The 18487-nt window shown below is 34.9% G+C and overlaps 2 protein-coding genes and 1 non-coding gene across 4 annotated transcripts; all 3 read left to right on the top strand.

Moving 5' to 3' along the window:
* Positions 1–1675: 1675 nt before the first annotated feature.
* On the top strand, positions 1676–1747 carry TRNAC-GCA (transfer RNA cysteine (anticodon GCA)). The gene has a single exon. It is a non-coding gene; the product is annotated as a tRNA-Cys (tRNA).
* Positions 1729–5709, top strand: LOC107486746 (hydroxymethylglutaryl-CoA lyase, mitochondrial). 2 transcript variants are annotated; one of them, XM_016107318.3, is made up of 8 exons: positions 1729–2148; positions 2703–2898; positions 3174–3353; positions 3765–3845; positions 3926–4089; positions 4574–4710; positions 4999–5114; positions 5318–5709. In XM_016107318.3, exons 1-8 carry the CDS (start codon positions 1997–1999, stop codon positions 5564–5566), a joined length of 1275 nt encoding a protein of 424 aa, XP_015962804.1. In that variant the 5' UTR covers positions 1729–1996; the 3' UTR covers positions 5567–5709. The 2 variants fall into 2 exon arrangements, with proteins under 2 accessions (XP_015962804.1, XP_020996775.1); XM_021141116.2 differs by lacking the exon at positions 1729–2148 and having other exon boundaries at positions 2727–2893.
* Positions 5710–6525: 816 nt separating this feature from the next.
* Positions 6526–14826, top strand: LOC110280594 (receptor-like protein 6). Its single transcript, XM_052260712.1, has 3 exons — positions 6526–6544; positions 6941–8789; positions 13811–14826. The coding sequence occupies exons 1-3, from the start codon at positions 6526–6528 to the stop codon at positions 14709–14711; spliced, it is 2769 nt and encodes a 922-aa protein (XP_052116672.1). The 3' UTR covers positions 14712–14826.
* The last annotated feature ends 3661 nt before the right edge of the window (positions 14827–18487 follow it).

The following is an 18487-nucleotide window of genomic DNA, read 5'->3' as shown; positions in this document are numbered from 1 at the left end:
TTCAAATTGAGGCTAGGGCAAAATAAATTGGCTAGTCGTATTCCTCAAAATTGTGTGAAAGGAAATGTACTTTAGGGGATTGATTTTAGTTCTAACTTCTAAGAAGTTCCATGGTCAATTACCAAGAGCATTGGCTAATTGTAGAATGCCCATCAAAATATACGTTTCCAAAGCTTCACGTCATGGATCTTTCTCAAAATGGCTTCCCAAAAAATTTATTATCAGAAATAATCATGACTTTTAAATCCATGACAAATTCTAACACAAGTCATCAAGTAAACTTCAACGACCACATTTATTATTTTGGGGAAAATTATAATTCAGATCTTAAATTGTTTTCCTTTGCAATGTCTGACAAAGGCGTTGTCATGGATTACATGGGGCTTCAACACCTTCTTTACTTGGTAGCCATTGATCTTTCAACAATTTATTTTTCTTTTTATTTGTCAGAGCCTTTTTTATTTATCACACGAGTCACATGCCCACAATATGAGGTTTTTAAACCTCATTCAACCAAATACTAACTTTCATACACATAATATTAAGGGTTTTCAGCCACAATTAGCTTTTAATTAAGGCTTGGTTTGGTAAAGTTTTTTGAAGATGTACTTGTGCTTTTTAAAAGTTCAAGCTCCTCATTTTGTGTTTGGTAAATCAAAAAGATCATGTACTTGTGCTTGCAGCTTTTAAAAGATCGGGGTACTTTTGAAAGCACCTAGGATAGAGTTTTTCAAAGTTGGCTTGTGCTTTTCAAAATTTAAAAGTCTAATATAACCTCATATGTTAACTAATTTTCAAATTTAATGTTTGCATTTATGTCTATTATAGTATTTTTTAATTTTAAAAACTATTTTACCAAACACAATTGATGTTGCTTATGTTTATTAAAAGTTGTTTTTGATTTTATTTACCAAACATAAATGCTACAATTTTTAAAAAGCCATCTTTTAAAAGTTAACTTTTATAAGCTATTTTTAAAAAGTAAAAGCTTTACCAAACTAAGCCTAAGTCTCAAATTCGGATGTATCTATTACAAAGGCAAAGAATTTCACCACTAAAGTAAACCTTGAGTGCGAGAACAATTTAATTTGCCATCGGATCTAGGCTTCAGCTGAATTTTTTAGAGCCTTATAACATTCTCTTGAAAAAAATATTATCATGTGGTTTTTTTTGTTTTGTTTTATTTTGGACTTAAAATTTAAAAAGATAATTAGTTATATTATGGAAAGCTTTTCATTGGGTATGTCATCTGTGGACGCTGAAGAGTTTGGAGTGGCATACTAAGTCACATATTCCAAGCCCAAAAGAAAAAGTCACATATTTAATGGGTCATGTCAACTGTAATAAATCTAACCCAGCTTCTTATCAAACTTTCATATATTTTTTGGACGTGAACTTCCCTAAATTGTTTGTTTTTGGACGGGCTTCCCTGTATTGTTTTACCAAAGAGAATGGTTTTTATTAGGTTTACAAGTTTGGGCTTTCATTCTGTCCAACTGTTTTAAATTAGGGCCCAAATAGAGAGACTTGTAAAGGGGATACAAAGTCATGGGCTAAATGTCTCATAGAGAATAATAGAATTGATTGTGTGAGACCAAATGACAAAAAAAATAAACCGAATATATTAGAAATAAAATGAATTCATTTAAAGTACAATCTAGATAGTAAAATTAATGGGTTCATAGCTCAGTGGTAGAGCATTTGACTGCAGATCAAGAGGTCACCGGTTCGAACCCGGTTGGGCCCTTAAAAAGAGAGGTTGTTATGAATTTTTATAGTTACTCTTCCAATACTTATAACTATATTGAAAGTTGGAAGTTGGAACCCATCCTGAAGATAATATTTAATATTGGAACGAAACCAAAAAAGTGAGGAGCATGGGAAGTAGAAGGATAAACACGTTTTTTAATCACAATCACCATTTTCCTTTTCATTCAATATCAAACTAATTTCACTTCTCCCTTCTTTCTGGATTCAAGTCCAGATTTTTCCTTAAATGATTACAATCAAGGGTATGCAAAAGGGGCGATTCTTGAATCCTATACCCCAACTTGTTACTGGATTCTCAAGCTCTGCTGCTGCAATCTCAACATGTTCCTCTTGTGATGCCATGGATACAGCTAATCAACTGCAATCTCTTCATTCTCGGTAAATCAGAAACCTTTTAGTTAATTATTCAATTTCAATTGATTTCTTATTGAGCTGGAATTTTCTATTTACATTGTGTTTGGATCGAACCTAATTAGTTGTGACTAAGAAGTTGGATTAATGGTTTATTTAGATAGATATGTCTTGGGGATGCTGAACAGTACTTGTAAAAGTTGTTGCTGCAAGCATAAAATTTAATATGAGTTTGTTGCTCGTTTATATTCTCATATAAAGAATTAAAGATAATCCATGGTAGCATCAGCATTGTTTGAGCATAATGGAAGTTGCTCTGTATTGTGAGATATTTTGGTGATTACTTAACATAATATTTGGAGTCTATCTAAAGGTAGATGAGGCAGGGTAATTGGTTTTTGGAACTTTATCAATGCATGTTCTTTGGTTGTTGAGATGATGACATTAGAGCTCTGTCCATTAAGCTCTAATGGATTTTCATTTTTAATGGTTTATTTTTTGGTACATAATTAATTTTAACATTATATCAACATTTTCAAGAAATCAATTGCCTTGATCTTAAATAATGTGTTCTGCTTTAGTTATCCTGAATACACAAGGGACAGTACAAAGGCCACAGAACATAGGAATGCATTCAACAAATACAATATAAGGGGCCTATCTCAATGCCTGAATTGGCCTAAAAGGTTTAATGATAATTCTCATGCTGCCAGCTACTTGGTAAACCATCATTTTACATCTGATCGAAATACAGATGCAAAGGATTTCTCAAGTAAGGTGCAGTGGATCTTATGTTATGATACTCCCTATCCACCTTCTATTGTTATGTATTTAACCTCCCATATAAAATATTAAGCTAGCAGCCATGTTGAATCTGTAAATTTCTTTCAATGAAAAACTCAAACTTCTCTGTTGTACATTTAATGCTGATGCGATATGATTTCTCCATAATTATGTCTAATTAAGTATTTCTTTGCTTTATTAACATTTTTCATTCTATTTGTTGCATCATATTGGATCATTTGTGACTCATAATTTATACAATGCTTCAGCTTCTTAAAGGTATTCCAGACTTTGTAAAGATAGTGGAGGTTGGTCCAAGGGATGGATTGCAGAATGAGAAGTCTATCGTTCCAACTGATGTAAAAGTTGAGTTGATAAAGCTGCTGGTTTCTTCTGGGTTGTCTGTCATCGAGGCAACAAGTTTTGTATCACCAAAATGGGTTCCACAGGTAACTGTTATTCCTAGATAAAATTGATCTATTCACAATTTTCTAGTCAACACTATGATGAACTCCTGCAATGTTCTTCATCATAATTATGTGTTTTTGGTATGTTTTCTACCATGTTTACATAATTTATTTTTATTAGAACTTAAAGAAGCTGCTATTTGTCAAGTTATTGTATGCAGAGATTCTCTTCTTGATTATTGTTCCCATAATTCTTTTATATTTTGCTGGATCCCCTTCCCCCCTCCTCTCTTCAATTCTTCACATGATCTATAGCCTGGGATGGTAGAGTTAATTATGATTTCTATTGTACTTTTAAAATTGTGTTGCAGCCATAAAAATTTTTCAGACTGCATGTTTCTTCAAAACACGTTATCTGACAAACTGATTTCACATCTTTGAAACCAAATTCAGTTGGCAGATGCAAAGGATGTATTGGAAGGCATTCAAGATGTGGAAGGTGTTAGCTTTCCTGTATTAACTCCAAACCTCAAAGTAAGATATATATGTTTTAAAAATTATTATTCATTAAGTATTTGCATATGCATTTAATTATCTAAACCTGTTTCTTTCAGGGCTTTGAGGCAGCTGTTGCTGCTGGGGCTAAGGAAGTGGCTGTTTTTCCTGCAGCTTCTGAATCATTCTCTAAAGCAAATCTCAACTCTGGCATTGAGGATAATCTTGCTCGTTGCCGAGACATTGCTTCAGCTTCTCGAAGCTACTCAATCCCCGTTCGTGGGTATAGTTTTCATTTTCAATTGTTACTTGTCAATCTCTACGGAAAAGTTACAACATTTTCTGAGATTTTCTGTTTCTACTAGTTTATTCAAAATGAGTTTATTTACGTCTTTGAATTGTTGTTGTAATTGACACATCCTAATTCCTTTTTCATGATATATAGATGCTGATTTGTTTTTTCAATGGCAACATTTGATGGTATGCCCACTATTAAAGTACTTTCAACCATAGTCTCTTCCTATTATATTTGCATTTCGATGGTTGGAAGAGGAAATTAATGAAAAGATGATTTAGATTATAGAAATGGTTTTGTTGATCATAGGATGTATCTTAGACTCATCTTTCGTCCTAACTAGAATATAGGTACTTTTCCTTCAAATTATTTGAACAATCACAAAAGGACCATTCTGTTACTCTTCACTTTAAATTTCAAAACCATCATAGTAAATTATATAATCAGCCATGTGACTGGTTTTATACTCCAGATATATATCATGTGTTGTGGGATGTCCTTTTGAAGGACATGTTGCTCAAGCCAAAGTAGCATATGTGGCAAAGGCACTTAATGAGATGGGTTGCTCAGAGATTTCACTAGGTGATACGATTGGTGTTGGTACACCTGGTAATGTTTCTTCTGTTTGTTGTCATGTATGTTTTTTTAGCTATATTGGATTTGATTGCAGTGGTGCTGTATGTATAGATATGTTAAAAGTTTTTAGCTCTTATTTGTGTTGATCTGGTTCCCTTCTTTAGTTATATTATAATGTTGTCTCGTCAGTGATGAATTGTATTGAGTCCTTGCATATTTTACAATAATCTTACTTAAAATTCCCCTTCCATTTTCTACCCTGCTGTTTTAGTTTTAATTTTCAAATTTTTTGATTGGACTCAATCTGCTTCATCTTCGCAGGCACTGTCGTTCCAATGCTGGAAGCTGTTCTTGATGTTGTTCCAGTTGACAAGCTTGCTGTCCACTTTCATGATACTTATGGTCAGGCGCTTTCAAATACTCTAATTTCACTTCAGGTAAATGATTTTGTTTACTTTCTTTTTCGCTTATACTTGTCATTTTGTAGCCAGTTTGCGTTGGGATTTTTCTGGTGTTGAGTTGTGTCCCCATTCTCTCAAAGTAAACAATGAAAGAAACACTTGGAATTTCTGTAATCATAATGGATAACCTTGGTTCTGAACCTATCCTTTGTTATAACTATATGTGTAACGTTATGCAGATGGGGATCAGTGTAGTGGATTCATCTGTTTCCGGCCTTGGGGGTTGTCCGTATGCAAAGGGTGCAACTGGAAATGTTGCCACTGAGGATGTTGTTTACATGCTGGATGGAATTGGAGTGAAAACCAACGTGGACCTCGGAAAGCTCATGCAGGCCGGAGATTTCATCTGCAAGCATTTAGGACGCGCATCGAATTCAAGAGCCGCAACTGCGTTGAGTAAAGTTAAAGCTCATGCTTCCAAACTTTGAATATGTTAAAGCTACACAATGCAATCCACATGATACATAGGTTAATGAATTTATCCACTGCATAACTTCTGTTCATGTGCTTTTATGACCATAGAGAAAGAGAAAGAGGAGAGTTGCATCGCTTTGATTATTGAAGCATCACATGTTCAGCATTTTGAATTTGTATGCTTTTCTTTTTTCTATTATTTTCAGTGCTACCCTAGTTAACATAGTTAAGACTTGTTAAGACTTGTTCATTACACCTTAGACTAGCCAAAGCTGCAAACAATGTTCAAACAAGAGCCATTATCGTATTTGCCAAGGCACCATAGTCACCATAGTCTTCTGCAACCATAATAGTCTTCTGCATAAGATAAGGCGTGAAAGTTGATACATATATGATCATGAGATGAGATAGCATATAAATTACAGATGGCCATATATTTTGGAAAAATCTTAGTTAAAATCACATGAATGGCCACATATGCCAAAAGTTTTTGGTGCTTAAGTTCTAATTGAAATTTCATAATCAAATTTTAATCCTGCTAAGGTTGCTAATCAACGGTTTGTGGTTGTAAATTAAGTGTAGAAATATAATTTTTCTTTTCTACAATAATATCATAATATGCTGCTGATTTTTGCTATTACTTATCCACTTATGTGTACTTTATGGAGTCAAGCTTATCAGCTAAAAATAGATCTTTGCTCGTGTTGGGTACGGAATTGAAAGGGTTCAATTAGTTTAGATAAATTGATCAATAATTTTGCCCAAAATGCACGCCAATATTCGATCTCTTTCTCATTTACACCTGAGAACTGTTGCACTTTGTGAGCATCACTATCCAATTCCAATCCATGTTCCAAAATGTAAACGGATTAAAACTAAAACACATCAGTTAATTTAGATAATTGATCAACAATTCTTCCCCAAAATGCACGTATAAGAAAGGAGGGAGGGATTAGACTTTAGAGACCAAAAAATGGGCGAAATTTGTGGAGGTAAAAGACTCATGAAAGAGACCTATGAACAAGAATCTTGTATGCATTATATGAAAGAAAATAAAGAGAGAAAATAATTAAGCATAAGGATAGAATGCAAGTCACTGAAGTCAAATATTAGAGAAAAAGATGAAGAAACTGTCAAAAAATTGAGTGTGACAGAGAGAGTGAAAGTTACCTGGATGTCTAAGCCAGCCTGCGTGTGCTTTGAAATGTTTGGACAACACAGTCATGAGTCTTGACTATGACATCATCACTATTCTTGGAATTTAGCATCATCATCACTGATTGACTATAAAAACCGATTGTTGTGTCCCAAACATTTTATCCATTGAAATCTGTTGCAATATAATGACAATGATGAGGTTCTTGTGTTCTCTTACTTTGTCCCTGCAGTTTTTTCTCCTTTTCTCAATGAGTGCCATGAGCATGAAAGCTATGCCCTGTTGCAGTTTAAGGAATCCTTTCTAACAAGTAAGTCTGCTTCTTACAATCCTATTAGTTATCCTAAAACTGCTTCTTGGGTTCCTACCACAGATTGCTGCTCCTGGGATGGCATTGAATGCAATGAGCTCACAGGTCATGTGATTGGCATTGATCTCAGCAGCGGCCAGCTCTATGGTTCCATGGATCCCAATAGCACCCTTTTCTCACTTGTGCACCTTCGAAGTCTCAATCTTTCTGACAATGACTTCAATCACTCTCAAATTCCTGCTAAGATAGGTGAGCTTTCACAGCTAAGATATCTGAATCTTTCTCATGGCAATGAAAACACATTCTCTGGTGAGGTTCCATCTCAAGTTTCACAATTGTCCAACTTGTTGTCCCTTGATCTTCGCAGCTATACCTTTGGGTCACTTCCATATGATCTAATCAACCATTTGCAACTCAAGGCATCCACTCTCACAAGCTTAACTCAAAACTCAACTAGACTTGAACACCTTCGTCTTAGTTTTGTGACCATTTCATCATCTTTACCTCATACTCTCACAAACCTTACATCCTTGCAAAAACTCACTCTTCACCAATGTGAACTATATGGTGAATTCCCAATTGGAATATTCCATCTCCCAAACTTAAGAGTCTTGAATTTGGGACAAAACCAAAACCTTAGGGGTATGCTGCCTAGTTTTCACTCAAGCTCATTCATCAACATAATCCTTGATGGCACAAGTTTTTATGGCACAATTCCAACATCCATTGAAAACCTCACTTCTTTGAATTGTTTTGTGATTCCAAGATGCAGTTTTTATGGGGCCATTCCTTCTTCGCTTGGCAACCTCACCCAACTTGCTCAGTTGGATCTTGCCTATAATGGCTTTGTTGGTGAAATCCCTCACTCTCTTTTTAGACTAGAGAATCTTGAAATTTTGTCTCTGGGCTATAATTTCTTTGAAGGGAAACTAGCACTTGACATGTTTTTGAAACTAAAGATGCTTAATGTTCTAGACTTGCCTTACAACAAACTGTCTTTGTTCTCACAAAATAGGGCTGTCAATATGACAATCCTTCCTCCAATTCAGTGGTTAGGGTTGGGTTCATGCAATTTGACTGGAAAAGTTCCAACTTGGATAATGAATCTAACCTCTCTATATCACTTGAATCTTTATAAAAATAATCTTCAAGGTGAAATTCCATATTTCCTCTTCATGTTGGAGAATCTTACAGGCCTTAATCTGGCTGATAATTGGTTGGAAGGACATGTCGAACTTGACATGCTTTCAAAGCTCAAAAAGCTTACTGCACTTGGTTTAGGTGGAGGCAATAAATTGTCATTTTCTGAAGGGAAGAACACTTCGAATGTAACCATTCCTTCTCAAATTCAATATTTAGAATTAAACTCATGTAATTTAGTTCATTTTCCCAATTTTATACAATACTTACAAGAGCTGACAAATCTTCATCTACCATGCAATGGCATAAAGACTATACCAGATTGGATATGGAATAAAACTAGTCTTCAGTGTTTGATGATTTTCAACAATCCATTGATAGGAGAAATATCCCCCTTGATATGCAATCTGCAATCCCTTGTGTATCTTGATTTATCTTCCAACAACTTAGTTGGTATGATACCATCATGTTTGGGAAGCTTTAGCCGATCTCTTCAAATTTTGAGTCTTGCAGGAAACAAATTGACTGGCAATATTCCTCAAACTTATGTGAAAGGAAATGCCCTTCAGTTGATTGATTTCAGTTCTAACAAGTTGTATGGTCAATTACCAAGAGCATTGGTCAATTGTAGGTGATTCATTTCCTTTTTGGTTAGGATCTCTTCCCAAATTGAAGGTGATTCTTTACATGATAATGAATTTCATGGAGCTATAAAGTGCCCATCAAAATGCACATTCGTGAAACTTCACATCATTGATCTTTCTGAGAATAATTTTTCTGGAAATTTGTCATCAGAAATAATCAAGAGTTTCAAATCGATGACTCTTTCCAACACAAGTCATCAAGTACATCTCAAAAACGACATTTATCAGTTGCTACATTCTTTGGTTGATATTGATTTGTTTTCATTTCCAATGTCCAACAAAGGAGTTGTCATGAATTACCAAGGGGATCAATACTTTCATTATATGGTAGCCATTGATCTTTCATGCAACAAAATTTCTGGTGAGATTCCGGATATCATGGGAAGTTTGAATGGCCTTGTTGTGCTCAATTTGTCCAACAACATGTTTACTGGCAGCATCCCATCTTCTCTAGGAAAGCTTTCAAATCTTGAAGTGCTGGACCTTTCTCTCAATAGCTTGTCAGGGAATATTCCTCAACAACTCACAGCACTAACCTTCTTGGATTTCTTCAATGTGTCCTTCAACAATCTCTCAGGTCCAATACCAGAAAATAGACAATTTTCCACATTTGAAAATAGTTCTTTCAAGGGAAACAAAGGTTTATGTGGGATTCAACTAGTGAAGAAATGTAAAGATCACTCTAAACCTCCACTACCAACTCTTGATGGTGATCAAGACTCTGAATCAAAATCTTTCTTTGAATTTAATTGGATGGTAATTCTAGTCGGATATGGGGGTGGCCTTATTGCTGGATTAGCACTGGGAAATGCTTTTGCTGGAGATGTTTTTAGGTTGTTGAAAAGGATCTTTTAAGTCACAAGTCTTGATGTTGGTCTTTTCATGTGTATAATCTTAGATTATTTTCATTTTTGTGTTGCATTTAAAGTTATTGTGTTTCTCTTATTTAGGAGTCAACTATGTGTGAACCCAAATAAAAGTAGGCAAGGTAAAAAGATAATATAGTGTGTTGTATGTCTATTTTGCTTTTGCTATTTTTGAAAAAGAAAAGCCGTACATTGTGTTCTTTGCTTAAATAATTCATTTCCCTTTGCCTACTCTCTCTTGTGCTTATGCCACGACAGGATAACTTGTAAAATATTATAAGCAGGATCAATTGGGCCAACAGTAATAACAAAATTGAGATTTCCTAACAAAACTGAATTACATCCAACATCCGAATCCTGTATATCTCTGTATTCACAAGCAAAGGAACTTAATTTCTATATTTCTGTATTTGTCTTAAAGATAATTAGAATGAGACCCGCGCGATGCGCGGGACTGTAAATTAATGATAGTATATAATAAATATTAAAAATTGTTATGTTTTATAGAATTAAATTAAATATGTGTAAACTAAAGTTAAATTTGAAAGGTGTTTTATTTAAAATAATTTGTAGTATAAAAGATTTGGATGTTGGAATTATACAAAGTGACATCTTTATTTGGTGATTTAATTTTTGCATTTACTTTTGTTGATGGACTTAGTCTTCTTATGTAGTGTTCGTCCTCCTTTTTCTTTATTGGTTGTTGTTAGAATTGTTGCTTTCTTCTTTCTGTCGTATGTTCTTGTGAAGATATGTTTTTTATGAATTGTTGAGTCGTATGCACTTTCTATTGTGAGACTCCTCTTCGTTTGTGATTGTTAATGTTTTTCATAGACGAACCATGCAAACTTTGATAAACCAATTGTCTGTTTGTTTGGTAATATTGTGTTCAAAGAATAATGCTTCATTGAGTAAATCTGAGATATTCTGTAGTTCGAAAATAAATTTATTGTGCTAAATTTGATGTTATTTGAAGAAATAGTAATAAGAGACTTATATAAGTAGGTCTAATATTATGAAATTTGAATATTTGTAACGTAAAATTTATTATGGTTAATAATATTATTAATAGATTTGTAATACAGATATTTATTACATTTAATGAATTATTTATAGAAATTAATTATTGGGGCTTTGGGGGTTATAAATTTATTGTATTGTTTATAACAGTAAGATATAATAAATATGGAGATATGCATTCAATGTTTTTGTAGGTTAATTTCTAATGATCGGTGTTTTTTATTTTATTTTTTGTATATTTTATTTTTTTTGTTGATTTAAAAATAATAGGTGATTTGTCAAAAATTGAGTGGTTGATTCTGAAATTTTACCAAGTAAGTAATATTGCTGACATGACATTAGTAGGAGAAGAAACATGTCTTAAAAGTAACATGGGTAAACTTATGTATCTACTTTTATATATTAAAAATAGATGCTCCACTTTTTTAAGTGTTGAGACTTGAGGCTTCTGCTCATTAAAGAAAAAGAAAACAACCTGGCAATATGCTTTAAGTTGTAAATTTAATTTAATTTCTTTCTAATCACTTGCTAAAGCAAAGGCTGCTAAATTAACAAATATCATTGTAACTGAAGTGAAGAATATCATAATTTGCTGCTGATTTAGTAGTTACTTTTTCAATCATGTATACTTGAAAAAAATTATTTCTATTTAAAAAAATTGAAATTACAGCACAAGAAATATGAACTCTCTTCCTATGTCAAAGTAAGTTTAGTTGACGGAGTCAATGATGAAAAACTGATAAGCTCAAAATAAAGCTAGGCTCGTGTTGGGTACGGAACTGAGATAGATTCAATTAGTTTATATAAATTGATCAATAATTCAACCCAAACTGCATGTACAAGAAGGGAGAGATTAGACTTTAGAAACCAAAAAGGGCGATGTTTCTGGAGGTAAAGACTCATAAAATAGACCTGTGAACAAGAATCTTCTATACATGATTTAAAAAATTAGAGGGAAAATTAATTAAGCAAAACAACAGAATGCAAGTAACCAAAGTCAATATGAGTGTGACAAAGAGAGAGTAAATTACATGAATGTCTAAGCCATCCTGCATGTGCTTTGAACTTTGAAATGTTTGCAGTAACACACTATTAATTATTGGAATTTAGTATCACCAGTACTGCTTCACTATAAAAACCGATTGTAGTGTCCCAAACCTTTCATCCATTGAAATCTGTTGCGATATATTCACAATGATGATGTTCTTGTGTTTTACTGCTTTGTCCATACAGTTTCTTCTCCTTGTCACAAACTGTTTAAGTTTGAATGATTCAACTACTACTCATCATCATGAGTGCCATCAACATGAAAGCAATGCCTTGCTGAACTTTAAACAAAGCTTCATCATAAGTAAGTATGCTTCTTACAGTCCTTTCAGTTATCCTAAAACCGTTTCCTGGATTCCAACCACAGATTGCTGCTCCTGGGATGGCATTGAATGCGACGAGCTCACAGGTCATGTCATTTCCATTGATCTTAGTAGCAGCCTGCTCTATGGTTCAATGGATCCCAATAGCACCCTTTTCTCACTTGTGCATCTTCAAAGCCTTGATCTTTCAGATAATGACTTCAATCACTCACAAATTCCAGCCAGGATAGGTCACTTGTCACAACTGAGGCATTTGAATCTTTCTCATGGCAATGAAAACACATTCTCTGGTGAAGTTCCACCTCAAGTTTCACAATTGTCCAACTTGTTGTCCCTTGATCTTCGCAGCTATACTCTCGAGTCACGTCCATATGATCTAATCAACAATTTGCAACTCAAGGCATCCACTCTCACAAGCTTAACCCAAAACACAACTAGACTTGAACACCTTCGTCTTAATTTTGTGACCATTTCATCATCTTTACCTCATACATTCACAAACCTTACATCTTTGCAAAAGCTTTCTCTTTTCAATTGTGAACTGCATGGTGAATTTCCACTAGGTATATTCCATCTTCCAAACTTAACAGTCTTGGATTTGGGAGAAAACCAAAATCTTAGGGGTTTGCTGCCTAATTTTCTCTCAAAGACATTAGTCACCATATACCTCCCACGCACAAGTTTTTATGGCTCACTTCCAACATCCATTGAAAACCTCACTTCTTTAAATTGGTTCGAGATTTCACGTTGCAATTTTCATGGGGCCATTCCTTATTCGATTGGCAACCTCACCCAACTTGCTCTGTTAGATCTTACCGATAACAGCTTTGATGGTGAAATCCCTCACTCTCTTTTTGGACTTGAGAATCTTGTAAATTTATTCTTGGATTATAATTTTTTCCAAGGCCATCTAGCACTTGACATGTTTTTGAAGCTAAAGATGCTTAATGGTCTTGGCTTGTCTCACAACAAATTGTCTTTATTCTCTCAAAATAGAGTTGTCAATGTAATAACCCTTCCTCCAATTCAGTGGCTTGCATTGACTTCATGCAATCTGGCTGGGGAAGTTCCAACTTGGATAATGAATCTAACCACTCTAAATCGCTTGGATCTTAAAGAGAATAATCTTCAAGGTGAAATTCCCTATTTCCTCTTCATGTTAGAGAATCTTACATATCTTGATCTAGTTGATAATATGTTGGAAGGACAAATCGAGCTTGACATGCTTTCAAAGCTCAAGAAGCTTACTGCACTTGGTTTAGGCGGAGGTAACAAATTGTCTTTTCATGAAGGGAAGAACACTTCCAACGTAACATTTCCTGCTCAAATTCAAGTGTTGCATTTAAGCTCATGTAACATTGTTCATTTTCCCAATTTTATACAACACTTGCAACAGTTGACTGATCTTTACATATCAGACAACAGCATAAAGACAATACCGAGTTGGTTATGGAACAAAACAACCCTTCAGAGTTTGGAAATTTCCAACAACCTATTGATGGGAGAAATATCCCCCTCCATATGCAACCTGCAGTCACTTGTGGATCTCGATTTATCTTCCAACAATTTAGTTGGCATGATTCCATCATGTTTGGGAAGCTTTAGCCAATCCCTTCAACTTTTGAATGTCTCAGGAAACAAATTGACAGGCAATATTCCTCAAATTTATGTGGAAGGAAATGTCCTTCAGTTTATCGATTTTAGTTCTAACAAGTTGTACGGTCAATTACCAAGAGCACTTGTCAATTGCAGAATGCTAGAGTTTCTTGATGTGAGACATAACCATTTCAATGACTCATTTCCTTTCTGGTTGGGATCTCTTCCTAAGTTAAAGGTTCTTTCTTTACGTGATAATGAATTTCACGGAGCTATAATGTGTCCATTGAAATACACATTTCCCCAGCTTCGAATCATGGATCTTTCTGAAAATGGTTTCTCAATGAATTTAACATCAGAAATAATCATGTGCTTCAAATCGATGATCATATCCAACAAAAGACATCTGGATTTCAAGGACGAGATTTTCATTGGGAATGAGGTTGCAGATCTTGATTCGTATTTATTTTCAATGTCCAACAAAGGAGTTGTCATGGATTATCTTGGGGGGCAATACCTTCGTCACATGGTAGCCATTGATCTTTCATGTAACAAAATTTATGGTGAGATTCCAGATATCATGGGAAGTTTGAATGGTCTTGTTGTGCTCAATTTGTCCAATAACATGTTTACTGGCAGCATCCCATCTTCCTTGGGGAAGCTTTCAAATCTTGAAGTGCTGGACCTTTCTCTTAATAGCCTGTCAGGAAATATTCCTCAACAACTCGCAGGGCTAACCTTCTTGGATTTCTTCAATGTGTCTTTCAACAATCTCTCAGGTCCAATACCAGAAAATGGACAACTTTCAACATTTGATGATAATTCATTTAAGGGAAACAAGGATTTGTGCGGGATTCGATTGGTGAAGAAATGTGAAGATTATTCTAAGCTTCCACTACCAACAACTGATGGTGATCAAGACACTGAATCGGAATCTTTCTTTGAATTGTATTGGATGGTAATTCTAATTGGATATGGGGGTGGGCTTGTTGCTGGGTTAGCACTGGGAAATGCTTTTGCCGTAGATGTTTATAGGTTGCTGAAAAAGATATTTTAAGTCACAAGTCTATATGGTTTTGAATGTTGTATTGGATTTGGAGTATAGTTGGATGGAGAAGTAAGTGTTTGAGAGTTTAGTAGTACTTGAGTCTCAAGTTTAGGGTGTTGGGAGTATTGGTGTGAAGGCTTCAACCATGTAATGTAATTACTTAAATCAAAGTTGGTGACAGCATTAATTCCTCTGTACTTAATTGCTGCTATGCCATAGGCTCGTGCTGCTTCCTCTTGTGTGCCTACATTAGTTAACAACATGTTACTTCCATTTTTCCTCTTGTGTTTCATCCATATTATTTCCATCTTAATTATTCAAGATGTACTCTCTTTTAGTTCTCTATTTCAACGTTTAATTCCTCTTAAACAAGTTTTCAAATTGTCTAATTAGAATAATCAGCTAATTATTACTTGCTTAGTCCATTAATTCTCGTGGGAATAATATCCACTCACCGTAATATTACTTGATACGATCTGGTACACTTGCCGGTTTCCATGAGCTTTAGTTTTCGCTTATCAGTTCCAAGGTAAGGATATTTGTTTCCAAGAACTCTTCCATTCTGATGATGCCTGCAGAACATTGACAAAGCATTTGTGATTCACATTCAACCCCAAAATGCACATTCGTGCTGTGTTCATAAAGACTATATATATTCTTGGATTTCTTCAATGTGTCTTTCATTAATGTCTCGTGTCCAATATCAGAAAATAGACAATTTTCCACATTTGAAAATAATTCATTTGAGAGAAACAAAGATTTGTGTGGGATTCAATGGTGAAGATATGTGAAGATAATTCAAAGCTTCCACTACCAACACCTGATGGTAATCAAGACTTTGAGTCGGATCATTCTTTGAATTTAATTGGAGAGTAATTCTAATTGGTTATGGAAATGGTCTTGTTGCAGAGATAGCACTGGGAAATACTTTTACCCCAGATGTTATTAGGTTGCTAAAACAGATCATTTAAGTCACAACTCTAGATTTTGGTCTTTTCATGTGTATAATCTTGGACTTGTTGATCCCATAAATAGTGTCTCACATTGTAAAATTTTTATGGACCTATAACACCATTATTTCAATTGAAAAATTTGTTTGACCATTTTTTCTTGTCTTCACTAAAATAAACGGCAATGCAATTTAACACTCTCATGATCGGAATTAGAAAAAATTGACTATGCTACATGTACACTAAAATCAGCCACTAAAGTCAGCTATCAGTATAAAATACATATTGAAATATAAATACACTGATGAGTTTGGAAAACTCTTGTTTAATTTTGATGATAAACAAACATTATTAAAATATTTAATTACAAAGTTATTAATTTGATCTTGATTCATATTTGCTTAATTAATAATTTTGTTGTGCAGATTTTATGTTGGGCCGAGAAATGAGTTTCTGGTTTAAGCCCAATAATCAGCCTTGATGCATGACTTATATTGAGTGGCTGAATTTTATTGATGGGCCAAGCTCAATATTATTACAACCAAGCCCATGGTTAATTTTCCCATGCTTGATCCGAAACAATATTCATCATGAAAGCAAATGTTAACTAATTGGGCCAGTTTTAACTTCAATACTACAAGCCCAAATCTCATTTGTGATGAATGGTTCCAAACTTGGTCCGAAACCAAGATTAAAATAAAAGCAAAATGCTTCCAACGGATCCAAGTATTTCACCATGTGATGGATTTCAAAATCTATTACATTATCAATTAATACATGGAAAATATGAGAGAGAAAAATTCAGCTGAATTGATTGATGGGTATTATGACAAACACGCCACTCTAAGTTAGGGAAGTAAAAGCAACTTTCACCAACAAAGTGGTTTATCACATTGAATTGCTTTTCTCTAAGTTGTTTATTCTCTCTCATCTCTTTCTTGTTTCTTCTTCGGTCTTTGTCCAGGAAGCTATGGACGCTATACTCATCAACAAAGAAAAAGAAGAAGTTGCATGCATCAAGACCATCAAGTTAATGATGGAAGGAAAAAGTGAAGTATGTAGTGGTTGAGATTTTCACCAAATGTGGTTAGATTTGGTGATGTAATCTCGAGCTCTTCATGCTCAGAAAAGGAAGATGAAGATTCGGCCAGCAAGGTGAGATTCTTTAAGCATGGCTTGTCTTTGATTCTGCTCAACCACCACAGGGAGTAGCTAGAGTGACGAAGTGATGGTTGAGGCAGAGATTGAAGCAGATGAAGTCATCATCATCATGAAGCATCAAGGGCCAGAAATCCATCTTGGAGAGGAAGCCAAGGATGGAGTGTCCGGATTGATAAAGAGTGATGATCAAGGAAGGACTAGAGGTAATTGCATGTTGGGTTATGCATGGTTATCTCTTCTCTCTCTGTGTGGCCGAACCGGATCTGTTTCTTGAAGGAAAAGAAGTTAGGCTTGGGTGTTGGCTTCAAGTGTGGAGGCTTCCCTCTTCTATAAAAAGAGAGAACAGCCACGGGTTGAAGCAAGGAGAAAGTGTGAGAGTGCAAGGCACAGAGTTCTCAGAGCTACCTGAGCTAACAGTTTTCTCTTCTCCTTCAATGTATTCTGTTTTGTATTTTTCTATTTAATTTTGTCATGTCTTGAGTCTCATGGAAAAAGGCAAACAGTGAGGTTTGTATGAAAAAGCCATAGAGCGGAAAAAGGCAGAGAGTGCAAAATTAAAAGAAAAAGCCATAGATGTCTTAGAGTTCCTTTGTTCATCTATGTTGTGTTTCATGATTCTGTGGGAATCCCCTTGTAAGTTGGGTTAGCACTTTACAAATGTGTAATCTGGATGATTATAGTGAAATTCTATCATTGTTGTGATGGAGACTGGATGTAGGCTGCATTGCACTTAGCAGCTGAACCAGGATATAGTCTCAAAGAGATCAAGCTTTGCAGCTTGGAGTAAAGATCCTCATGGCAGAAAACAGTGGCGCAAATGTGGTGTCTTACAATCTAGCTGAAGGTCAATCAAGCAACAGACCTCTCCTTTTCAATGGGAAAAATTATACCTATTGGAAGGAGAGGATGAAGATATTTGTACAAGCAGTGGATTACAGACTATGGAAGATCATCCTAGAAGGTCCTCAATTCCCATCTACCACAAGTACTGAAGGAGTAGTCACTCTTAAACCAGAAGCAAGCTGGACCGAGGAAGATAGAAAGAAGGTGGAGTTAAATGCCAAGGCAATAAATCTACTCAACTGTGCTATCAGCTTTGAGGAGTACCGACGAGTATCATGATGCACAACGGCAAAAGAAATCTGGGACAAGTTGCAAATCACTCATGAAGGAACCACCATTGTAAAGAAAACTCGGACAGACATGTTGAACAGGGAATATAAAATGTTTGCAATGAAGGAAGGAGAGTCCATTGATGAACTGTTCGAACGATTCAACTCCATCATTGTTGGCTTAGATGCTCTTGGAATTACTCATTCAGAATCTGTGCTAGTGAGTATTGAGATGTCTTACAAAAGAGTGGGAAACAAAAGCTTTAATTATTTCTGAGAGTAGTAGCTTAGATTCCATGACACTTGATTATTTGAGAGGAAATCTTCTTGCTTTTGAAAACTCCTATTTGAAAAAAGATTCAAAAAAGAAAGGAATTGCCTTTTCTTCTGTGACTAACCCTCTGGATGATGAATCCAGTGATAATTCTTCTGAAAATGAGTTTGTATTGTTTGCAAAAAAATTCAGAAAAATGATGAAACTCAAAAGAAAAGGTAGCAATTCAAGGAGGATGAAGAAGGACCTTAGCAAAGTAATCTGTTACAATTGCAAGGAAATGGGGCA

The sequence above is a fragment of the Arachis duranensis genome, chromosome 4 (genome assembly GCF_000817695.3).
Source record: "Arachis duranensis cultivar V14167 chromosome 4, aradu.V14167.gnm2.J7QH, whole genome shotgun sequence".
NCBI classification, from domain to species: domain Eukaryota; kingdom Viridiplantae; phylum Streptophyta; class Magnoliopsida; order Fabales; family Fabaceae; genus Arachis; species Arachis duranensis.
This window is presented reverse-complemented; position numbering and strand designations above follow the sequence as displayed.